Here is a 12376-nt window from a genome sequence, read left to right on the forward strand (position 1 = left end):
TGCTGGCAGGACAAAGACCTATCTAATTATTAAAGTTTGGCAGACCCCCGGGCTGCATGGGGATGAGAGGTGGGACAGCATGAAGCTGCCACCCACGGATGGCAGTGAGGCTGCTGCCCACGCAGCCTGCCGGGAACGTGCGAAGGAGACGTGCAGACAATGGGCAGGAAGTGCCTACCGATCTGGCATCACCTCAAAACACGCCTGCCAAGGGCTTTAAATACACATGCGCAGCAGGCAGGCCTCACTCACCCCCTTCCTTTACATTTATTTACTTAGCAAATGCTTGTACAGTTGAGAAAGCATACAGGTCATATGGTAACTGGAGCAATTGGGGTTAAAGGTCCAACAGAATAATCAAGGGTCCAACAGAGGAATCACTCTGCTGATAACCAGGGACTTGAAGCAGCAACCTTCCGATCACAGGCCCAGTATCCTAACCTACAGGGCCACATATTGCCCTTCAGGAGCATGAGATGAAAGCACATGAAATTATTTCTGGTCCATCATTGTTAATCAGTTCCCACACATACAAAGTACAAAGCCAGGTGAAGATGCTCAGTGACACGGTGTCAGTCCCTAAAACAGAACCATCGTCCCCCTGGATGTGTGTCCGGTGCGCATGGCACGCTGTGAGTGAGTGTGCAGTGCAGAACCTCACCTGGTTGTAAAGAGCACAGATGTGCAGGGCTGTATTGCCGGAGGCATTCTGGGCGCTCATATCAGCCCCGTAGAACAGCAGATGCTCCAGGTGCTGGACATGTCCATACCGGCAGGCCTGTATCCCACAGAGAAGGAAACCAACAGTGACTAACGGGACACACACACACACACGCACACCCACGTGAACACCCACATGCACACATACACATATACATGCATACACACACACACTAGGTATCTATATCTTTGTGGGGACTCTATTTCATTTCTATGGCCATAACTATAATCCCAACTATGACAACCTTAACCGCTACCCAGCCCTAACCATAACTGTAAGTAACCAAGCAAAATACATGGCATTTTTAGTTTTTTGATTGCATTCACATATTTTAATAAAATTGAGGTTATCCTTGTGGGCACCTTAAAAATGTCCCCACAAGGTCAAAAGTTTCCAGTTTTTATCATATTGTTTGGAAATCTAGTCCCCACAATGTAATAATTACAAAAATGCACGCACACACATCACATTCATGACTGTTACTCAAATACAATGGCTTAACCAGGCACAGGTGCGTAACCTTTGAAAGTACAGTACAGTTTCCTAGGTAACAGCACTGATGCATCGTAATCTTTCATTAAGAAGCAGCATTCTACAAATGTAGTTTTCAAATGTGTGTAGCTATAATAAATGAGAGCACACATTAAAGCAGTCCGTGTTACTTCTCTATTTCAGATCATTAGGTGATTGTGATTGTCAGAAGAGGCTCTATTAACATCTATAAGCACACAATGGAGCCTCATATAATCTCTTCATATGATCCAATACTGACCCATTCATCCCACATTCCACCCACTCAGTAGCTCTCAGACTCTCAGGTACTTGAGCTGCAATTGATTTTATTTAAAGGTGAGCGAATAAAAATACAGTTCAAACCACTCAGACTACAGACATACACTGCAAGCTTATGCTGGATCATCATATCTTGCAAATTCAAGCTGTTTCAATGGCATTTTGTTACTCTAAGAAAAAGCAAAGGTTGTGAAAAGGACAGAGGGAAAGAGGGAAGTGTGTTTCATCAATAATTAAGTGGTCTCACAGTAGGTAGTGAGGCATTCACACAACACTTCTATCGTTCATCATGAGAAAAGGTTCCCAAAATAATTCTTTCTTGATAAATGTTGGTTGTGTTGTACAAAAAGACAGTTACAGTTTATTTACAGGAGGCTTGACAGCAGCCAGGTTAACATTTTTCTGAAGGAGACAAACAAACACTATGTAAATGAACACCTGCTCTACCACTCTGTCCTCCACAGGTAAAATGCACAATACTGTAGTACCTACATATGGCCACAAGATGTCAGGATACCTTTATCATTCTAAGGCAGGACTTTACCTAACTACTTGGTACACAGCATTCAGAACTCAGACATGCTGACTATTTGCAGCTGAAAATAAACATTACAAATCATGCAAAAATTACTACTTTAAATTATTTAGGAAATGGACATGAAATATCAAGAGACAAGTATGTTTTTTCATATTTGACAAAAACATAATAGTGGAATAATACATTAGAGAAATAATGGCAGAAACACAAAAATTATACAAAATAATCAATAAAAAAACAAATATGCAGCTGATATCAATAAGAGGAAATTGGCTATGTAAGAACCTCTGGATGCTGAAACTACAGGCTGATTACAATGACTCACAATGCCCACTAAGATTATTCACTGAATACAAACATAAAGTTTGCACAATCAAATGAACACTACCTTCATGGATCTAAAATTTACAATCAAGTAGTAACAGTGCAGAGTGAAAAATGATAGTGTTGCTTCTCTTTCACGGTCCATGGAATGCCTTGACCGTAGATGCTCTTAACGCAAACACAAATAAAGACCTTTACAGATATTCTTCTATTTAAGACCTTCAGCTGGGCTCCAGCCAGGCCACTGAGATCCCCTTACAGTGGGCAACCTGGATTTTACAGCAGGACACTGTATGTCAAGTTCCATAGAAAGAGCACGATGGACCCAGGGACACATATTACATGGGAAAATGTTCGCAAAGCAGATTGTCTTTGTTTATAGGAAGCAGACAAACAACAGGCAGTGGGACCTAAACACTGTGCGCAGAGTTATCTGGGCAGTAAAAGGGAGGGCTTCCTGTCTAATAGGGTGGATATCCACCCAGAAAAAGCCAGTGGTGGGTGTGTGCGTGTATGTGTGTGTGTGTGTGTGCATGGGTGTGTGTGTGCATTGAAATGAATGAGCGGTCCCCATAAGGGATATGTTTACCCTACATGCTCGTGTGGGTATGTGTGTGTGCACGTGGGTGTGTGTGTGCGTGCGTGTGTGTGTGCGTGCATGTGGGTGTGTGTGTGCATGTGGGTGTGTGTGTGCGTGCGTGTGTGCGTGCATGTGGGTGTGTGCGTGTGTGTGTGTTGGGGGGATTTATCCCCTGAGCGGTAGCTGGCATTCCTGTGAAGACCCAGTGTAAAGGAAAGGGTGGGTGACCCTCCTGTAAAAGGCATCTACAGATAACAGGGGGGCGCATCTCCGTTCCTGAGGATGGGAATGTTCTCAGCGAAGAGCAGCACACACGGGTGGGGGCCATGGCCAGCTGAGCCCCCCCTTCCACACCGCCTCAGGAAATTAACCCCTGGCTGTTTGCTAGCCAGCCAGCTGTGCCTTTGGCTAGAGAGTTAACTTCATCAAATATACTTAGTCAGGTATATTTGCATGCATTTCCATCTAAATAATTTGAGGCTTGACAAATTTTTATTGCTCTGACAGAACATAAGATTAAATTATTATGCTTTGGGGGTACAGGGGGTACAGAGTATGAGTCAATATTATAGAGCATAAACAACTTTTCATAAACCAAATCAAACTTTAGGCCCTATGACATTCAAAAGCATTTTGTAATGCATTATACCAGCATATTTCCACATGTCTTAATAATATCTTTTGTAAGTCAATAGTTAAGTCAATAAGCACAACACAGCAGACTAGTACCTACAGTAGTATAACAGTTGAATGCATTGATTAGTTGGCATGAACAGTATCCAAATATTTTTTAGAGTAAGGGCAATTTTTTTAGTGTCCTATGGAAGTTAACAGCGTATTTCTTTATGCACTATTCTCTCTGTCACATTGGGCTGCTCGATCATGGCAAAAAATCATTTTGACCAAAATCAAAAATCACGATTATTTTAGTCAATATTATTTAACTTGATTACTTTGGGGTTGACTTGTGAACTCGAATTTCTTGAAAGTCGAACAAACCAGTTTGACCTAGAACTCAATCTGAATATCAGAAGTCGAACCGTGGACGCTGACCTAATATAAATTGTATGCGCCAGGAAATGAGTCATACTACAATGCAATTCTTACTTGAATGCCTTCTTCACAGACTGGACGATTAACCAAATGAAGCAGCGCAACATTACAGTAACTAACAATAAATAAACCATGAACTTACATGTACTATTAGAGCATTTATGTCATTTATTTAACCTTTTATTTTACCAGGTAAATTAACTGAAAACCAGTTCTCACTGCTTTACATGATATTCCGGAGAAATAGCAGATTACGCATCAGCCAATAAGGGCAAAGGTGTGTCGTCACGGAGGCGGTTCCAGTTTGTGCAGCCGGGTGAGAGGTCGCAATGCATCTAACCATAATGCATTGCGTCAGGATCAGAATGCGTTGCTTTAAGCCAGCGTTGTAAGCAAGTCGGACTGGGGAAACAAACTGAAACGCGGACTTAATACAGGGGACCAATGACAACAACCAGAAACAGCTGATCACATGGGGATCCCAGACGAGGTTAACAGGGGGCGTGGCACACGGAAGGAGCGGACGATCGGGGCAGGACAGGGGTAATGTTGGGATAAGATCTTTATCGTTTTGGAAGCCATTAAGAAAAAAATGCTCTTCTTGTTTTTTCCTGTTCATTTTGTGTTTAAATGCTTAAAAAATTTTTTTTCTTTTTTTTACATATTTAGGTGTAATTTTGGGGGGCCGGGAACCAATTAATTGGTTTTCCATTATTTCTTATGGGAAAAATTCGATCAGAACTCGAACTTTTTAGGATTCGATCCGGAGTCCGGAACGGATTAAGTTCGAGAACCAAGGTACCACTGTATAATTAAGCTGAGAAACAGATTAAAAGGGGCTGGAAATGGGTGCCCTGGATTTATAACAAAAGACAAAATGGGAGCATCACTGCAAAACAACACGAGGTACAATAATTGTTTTTATTTTGATTATTTAGTTTTGATAATCGTTGGAAGCCAAAATCATAATTTGAATTAAAATCTGATTAATAGCCCAGCACTATGGTCATGTGAAGGAAGTCCCAGAAAAACGTATTTGGTCCAAAATATTTGCACGACAAGCATGCAGGGGGACCTTTAAGACAGTGAAATCTGACCCCAGTGAGACTGACAACTTGGGCTCACCTGGTGAACTTCATGCCAGCCGTTCTCGTCCTGACAGCTGATGCTGGAGTGTTCCTGGAGGAGCATCTCGCAGCAGTTTGGGTCCCCACCCACCATGGCTGTGTGGTAGAGTGCTGTCAAGCCTCGACTGTCCTTATAGTCAGGGGAGGCACCCAGCTCCAGCAGGGTCTGTGGGGCAGCCACAGCAGGTCAGGGAGAGTGAGCACTTCGGGAAGACGATGGTAACTTTGACTAAACTGGAGTGTAAATGGCATACTTCAGTGTGAGTAATTATTCAACCCGCTGAAGCTTTCTAACTTGTCGGGACCTCAAAAGCACATCCAAGCACTGCCAGATGTTTGCATGACATTGTGTGCAGGTCATTTGCATGTATTAGGAAAGAAGCATCGGCTACATTTGTACTCTAACATGGAATATCTTCAGGCTAGCCACTGATGCAGCACCAACATGAAAATGCCAGCGTATGAAGAAGGGCTACCGTCAAGGCGACCAGGTTCTTGGACTTGGCAGCTTTGTGCAGAGCAGTCATCCCGTCTTTGGCCCTGAAGTCCAGGTGGGCTCCTCCATTCCTCAAAGCCTTGATGATCTCCACAACATTGTCCAAGTGGGCGGCGAAGGTGAGTGGCGTCTCTAAATCACATGGGAGAGAAAGAGGAAGTAAAAAGAAGCCCTGGGCACATACTCATCACCAAAGGAGAGGAGAGGGGAGGAGAGGGGAGCGGAGGGGAGGAGAGGAGAGGGGAGGAGAGGGGAGGGGAGGAGAGGGGAGGGGAGGAGAGAAAAGGAGAGGGGAGGAGAGGAGAGGGGAGAAGAGGGGAGGAGAGGAGAGGGGAGAAGAGGAAAGGAGAGGGGAGGGGAGGAGAGGAGACAGGAGGAGAGGGGAGAAGAGGAGAGGAGAGAAAAGGAGAGGGGAGGAGAGGAGAGAAAATGAGAGGGGAGGAGAGGAGCGGAAAGGAGAGGATAGGGGAGAAGAGGAGAGGGGAGGAGAGGAGAGAAAATGAGAGGGGAGGAGAGAAGCGGAAAGGAGAGGATAGGGGAGGAAAGGAGAGGGGAGGAGAGGAGAAGGGGGGAACTATCAACACATTGTCCGATAAAAAAAACATCATAACACGAATCTAGAAAGTAAACAACAATCTTCTATTTCAGGAGCCTCACACATTAATTCTCACACATTAGTGCAGGCCTGAAACCATCAACTAGGTCAAATGTGAATGCAGAGCTTAATAGCTGATGCTAAGGGAGGGGATCAGTTAGCGCTAAAAGCCAGATAAAGGGATAAGTTGCTGCGGACACAGCGAAGGAACCGGGTCACTGGGAGTCCAGTAATTAAAAAGCATGAATAAGAGAACAATAAGACCACATGGAGCAAGAAGCAGCTCCGGAAATTAAACTATGCAATATTTTCCACGGCATTACATTACCTTTAGCCAAAATTAGACTACAATTATCATCAGCACCTTTTCTATTATGAAAGAGGAATTCAAATATGATTACGGTCCCCAAAGTTACCCGCTCTGGAACCAAGTAAGGCTTCATTACTGCAACCACGTTTTACAATGTCACTGCTTGGTAATGAATGGGGGCTCTGGACTTGCTTTATTGCCTTCGTATCTCAGAAGCTGTTACCATTAGCAGGCTATTGTGAAGCCTTTCAAGTGTTTTGTGTGACAAATTAACAATTTCCCCCCACATAAGAACATGTGTACTTGCCAACCTAGAGAGTGAAAACAATTTAAATTTTAACACTTTTAATTCAACACAGTAAAATAAAATTTGTTTAATGCACACAAATATTTAGAATTCAACTAATAGAACTTCAGTACCTCTGATTGCTCAAAACTAATTTGCAACAACTAGCAATTAAAACAAGAAAAGGTTGATTGGAAAATGGAAGCAACCAAACACGTCAAGCACAAGATGAACACAACTCAAAAATTATGCTGTGAGAAAGAAAGGATGAGCTAGAATGAGCTGGAGTCCATGGCTTTGATGGTCTGGTCTGAAGGTTTGACCTTTTCAGCCAGGCTACCACTGCAAACCTCACCGGTTGAAAAGGAATGAAAATGATGATCACATAAGCAAAGTGACACTGAGTACAAGAGGAAGAGGCCCAATTAAAAGGTTTTGCTTGCATGCAGTCATCTTGCTAAATTTCGATTTGATCTGCCAGAACACAACTCCAGCCAAAAACAACTGATGACCCACAACAGCTCTTGTACTGTACACAAAGCAGTTAGCTATTAGAGCCTTATGGATCAAGGAAGTCCTGTTTTTTTTTGGCAGAGAACCACTTGAAGTGAACAGAGAAGAGTATCTGAGGCATTGTCAGTCACACTTTAAATCTTATCTCCTAGCCAGAGCTGTCCCTCACATGAAGGGCTGTCTGCCACCATGTTGACAGGTTCATTGACGTGTGAACACTAAAGGGGTCAATTGATTTTAACATTCACTCAGATCAATAACAGGGATCTCCTCAAAGGTCAGCGCTCTAATACGGCTCAACTCAAGAATACCTAAAAATTCCTGTATCAGAAAATGCTAATACTCATCGTTTTGTTAAAAGAAGGCTAGAAAGGACGGCCACCATCATCAGTGAACAGCTATTAATATTCAGTGTCACAGGTGACAGTGCAGTTCTGAGGATAGTATAGTACAGTGTTCCAGAATTTGAGATTCAGGTTTTTGAGGTTCCTGTTAATATCTATTAATGCTGTTCTGTACCTTATCAGTGTATAAATGAGTACCATGCATGGCACTAAGATGTTGAATTGCATGACTGAAAACAGCAGAACATTAAAAATATCACCGCTGTTTATGCACTTTTCATTTAAGGTCAGCATCATACAAGGACATGGTGTTTTTAGATGGTGGAACAGAGAGAATTGTTTTGTACACTTTTTTGTACACCTACCCACTGTGCTAGTTGCTGTAAATTAGTTCAGGGGTACAGCTATCCTCGAGTCAGGAAGAAAATAGGATATATTCAGAGGTTGCATACCCCCAGTCTCTGGGTCATGGTAGTTGGGATCGAGCCCCCGTTCCAGTAGCTTGGTAAGTTTATCTAGCTGGTGATGCTGAATATGATCCATGAACTTCCTCAAGTTGGCCTGGAAAAGAGAGAGAAAGAGGAGAATGTATGTGTGCGAGATCCAGGTCTGGCCGCCATGCCGGTCTACACAACTCCGCCGCTGCCGATGCTCCAACGATCTGGCAGCGCGCAGCATGTTTCCAGGACAAATGTTCCTTTTCACTTTCCAGGCCAGTTAAAAATAAGTAGGAGAGCAGCTCCCCCGGCACTGGAGCCCGAGGAGGGTGCCGCCTGGAACAATGCGGCCTCGGGATGCTGCCTCACCTTGCTTCAGCTCCGGGGAGACGGGCCACATGACCCAGCTGAACTACACAGCGATCAGACGCATGCCGCCCGAAAGGCCACACTGACACAGGAGCTCCAGAAGCACATGTGCCGACAGAGGTAGGCGTGACCTAGACTCACCAGTCCTCCATTCATCCAAACACACGGAATTCAGAGAGAATCATATCCTACTTCTCAAGATGACACATTATACCTGGTCATATCTATATTACTATATTGCTGCTTTCCACTGTTCCACCGTGTACTAGAAGCAGGAAAAATAGCCCATGTATATCATGAAGCAAATAAACACATTGTAAAAGTAACGTGAACTTTTTAATCAGGTAACCTAAAGACTAACAGTGACTTTTTACATGAAGCAGCCTGAAACTAGAAAGGGGGGGTGATCAGAATGACTGGCCCGTCACCCCCCCACCCAATCTATACTTCTCACACACTCACCAACCTGGAAAATTTATAGAAGTATTAGGTGGATTAACTGGAAATGTGAAAGTTAATAAATGAGTTTTTACCTGAATGCTGAGTCCTTGCTGTGATACAGGTCTGAAAGTATACTTACTCATTTATTGCACATCCCACCTGACAATTTTCAGAATCTTTCCCCACAAATTAGGTGGTTACTTATACTCCTTTGTGTATGTTTCAATGTCTATGTCTGAAAATGTCATGTATATTATTTATATGTTTAAATATTTATATTTATTTCTCTTTTGCACATCAACATTTTCTGTGGCATAACACTAAGAGCTGAAACAGATTATTAATGCATTAATGCTATATAGAGAGCCCTGGAGGGGGCATGGACAATTTTTTTCTTTCTGTGTGCATGACATACATTTAACTAAGTTACATTTAATGCACTGAAAAAGACTTACAGTAGAGGGAACAGCTACAATTTGTGTGTGTTCACTGGGATTTCAACCCACTAGCTTTGCATTGTTACTGCAATGCTGTTGAGCTACAGGAGCGCTGTTGAAGCCGTACTAAATCATGCTTTAGTTTAACATGCCCATGAAATAAACCTGTGAATCTTCACAAGTCTCACTATACGATTCGATTATGATTCACAGGGTAACGATTTGATTATAAAGCGATGCTTGATGCATCACAATGTATCTCATCCATTATTTATTGTAGAAGTAGCCAGTATTTTTGACATTTTAAAATTTCTTTTTATTTACCAGCTGTTCAAAAATCAGAATCAAGACTCTCACTTTACATTGAAAAAGCAGCTTTTTTTCCAAACAAGATTTCCATACCAGTATTGTAAAAATGTTTTACTCTTAAAAAAAAACCATTGTTTTAACTTACACTTCACTATAACAAAATGCAGGACAATTCACTTTAACTTTACTGTATAATACAACTAAAAAGTTCTAACATAATAGTAAAGTTTTCAAAACTGAATCAAAACAAAAATAAAATTCCCAGTTCAAACAAGGAAATAGGACCAGTGGGACTATATTTCCCAGAAATGCCAAGCAGCCCAAACACAACAGAACTGACAACTGCAATGAACTTGAGAGTCAGTATCAACCTGAGATGGTTTATGGTTTATGTACGGAGGCAGGCGTAAGAGTTGAATTTGGGTGTTACTTAAAAGACAGCATCCTGTGTGCAAAAGCATGAGCACCAGTATGGTATCCTAAAGGGCTCTTGTTTGTGTGTGATGGTATTTTGTGCCTTTGTCCAAAGGCATGCAGAAGAAAATGAAAGACTACATTCTCCAAGACTTAATAAATCCTTTGTTGGCAATAAATGCAGCAATAGGTTGCATGATCTCCTTGGCCTTTCGGATTTCAGGGCTAATGTTCATGCAGTCGCTTCCTGTATGGTTTGCTGATTGGCTGCTACATTTCTTGCAGTTGCTAACTAACTGTAACTCAGGGTGAAAATGAGTAATGTCATTCCTCATATTTGTTGCCTTGCCAAAGTGTTTAATCTTGACTCAAGAAGAATTACATAAAACATATGTTTTAATCAGTTCGTTTTTCCCTTTAACTCAATAAAAACCAAAGTGTGCCCAGATATCTACTTTCAAGATACTGGGTGTGCTTTCAATCTCTGGATACTGTCCCTCCACCATGTTTCTGAATTGCACAGCTGGAGCAAACGTTTAATGTAGCTTCCAGAAGGCATTAAGCCTGCTCATGCTATTAGAAATCTAGCAATACCACCAGACCCATCACTGAACGTTCATGAGAAATTGCATCATACCATCTCCATAACACGGCTTGCCATTTCTCGCTAGTAATGATGCACAAACTCTGCTTCATGCTTTCATTATGTCCCGTATTGACTATTGTAATTCCCTGTTCATTGGCCTACCTGCAAATTCTTTACAAGAGCTTCAGTTTGTTCAGAAGTCTGCTGCGAGAGTCCTCACCCATAACCAGCTCTCTGCTCACATCACCCATATTCTCTTACTGTCATATTGGTTATCAGTTCTGTCCCATATCAAATTCAAAATGTTATTACTTACCTTCTAAGCTCAGCATGGCGTTACACCCCCTTGCCTCAGTGAACTCTTGACCTCTCACTCTCCCCCTCACTCTTTCCAGTCATTTAGCTGTAATCTACAGTAATCCTTGTTCATTGTGCCAGGCTTCTCACTATGGGTGGCATGTCATTCAGTGCCATTGCCCCCAAACTCTGGAATTCTCTTCCTCAAGCTCTCTGTGACTGTTTTTCATTCTCCATTAAAGCCTTCCTGTTTAATGAACACTGCTGTCCAGTGTAACCAGAGACTTTGGATTTATGAAAGGTGCTATATAAATGTAACTCTTAAGTTATTATTATCTATTATACTATTATTTCAGAAAAACTTTATGTAAATTTATTTAATTGTATATTTGAATGTACTTTATATGCATCTTTAAAATCAATTTCCCTAGTTCTACAGCTGTTGTTTCCTTCCTTTGCTGCCACGCTATGCTGCTGCTTCATTTTTGGGGACATTTGTCTGAAAATGAGACGTGGTGTAGATCTTCATCCATATAATATTTTTCTGAAGTAGTAATAAGATCCATCAAATACTTTTTGACATCAGATTCAGTGTCAACTGTCATCTGCTTTTACCTTTCCCTTTGTTGTCACTATGTGGTGCTGCTTTAATTTTGGGGTGATCTGTCTCAAATTATAATCACTTTCAGTTATCACCCAAAAAGTTTGAAAATGATCCGTCAAATAGCTTTTGAGTTATTGTCTTAAGCATATAATCTGTGGCATCAGCAGAGTGGTCCCAAACCATATGTATTCCCCATCTGGGCAATACCATAATTCAAACTTTAATTCTAGCCCAAAGCCATGGATAAGTCATGGATGAATTATCAATTATTTGTGATGAGAGAGGGCTTAATACCTTGTCTTGGGCAAAATGATTGATGTCTTCTCCAGTTTGAAGAAATACACTAATTTGTCCCAAAGGAAGTCGGTCACCTACCTGTTTCAAAGAATTTTGTCTTACAGTGGGCTGAATAATAAAAAAAAAATTGGCAAATGGCAGATCAGATGTGACATTATGTGACATTTAAAAGGATGCTCTTTGACAGTTTTACTAAGCAACAGCCTCACTTAAAGTGGGACACAAATTACTTCTATTCAATAATAAAGAGGGGAGGTCTGCTCCATCTCGTAAACCCAACAGACAGCAAAATGACGGGTAAATGTTTGGAATGTGAAGGAAGTCCTCAGCTAAACCCTGAACAGTCAGCTGTGAGGGTAATTACTTCACTGCAGCTCTGTTTGTCTTGCTTCAAGGTGCAAAATGAGCCCTGCTTGACAGCATCATTGCTGATGATCGTGGCACCAAAACGGAAGCAGCGAATACTGCCATGATTTAAATCCATAGTCTAAAAGGCATAGGCTCTT

The 12376-nt window shown here is 41.9% G+C and overlaps 1 protein-coding gene across 8 annotated transcripts in view; it reads right to left on the reverse strand.

The window, feature by feature from the left end:
• Positions 1 to 12376, reverse strand: part of shank2b (SH3 and multiple ankyrin repeat domains 2b) — a 193697-nt gene that overhangs the window by 128701 nt on the left and 52620 nt on the right. For all 8 annotated transcript variants that reach the window (XM_023805315.1, XM_072718094.1, XM_072718093.1 and 5 more), the window contains 4 exons: positions 8132 to 8240; positions 5612 to 5763; positions 5134 to 5301; positions 662 to 778 (listed from right to left, as the gene is read on the reverse strand). In XM_023805315.1, coding sequence (XP_023661083.1) covers positions 662 to 778; positions 5134 to 5301; positions 5612 to 5763; positions 8132 to 8240 — 546 coding nt within the window. The remainder of the gene's footprint in view (positions 1 to 661; positions 779 to 5133; positions 5302 to 5611; positions 5764 to 8131; positions 8241 to 12376) is intronic.

Source organism: Paramormyrops kingsleyae, chromosome 11 (assembly GCF_048594095.1).
Source record: "Paramormyrops kingsleyae isolate MSU_618 chromosome 11, PKINGS_0.4, whole genome shotgun sequence".
Classification (NCBI taxonomy): domain Eukaryota; kingdom Metazoa; phylum Chordata; class Actinopteri; order Osteoglossiformes; family Mormyridae; genus Paramormyrops; species Paramormyrops kingsleyae.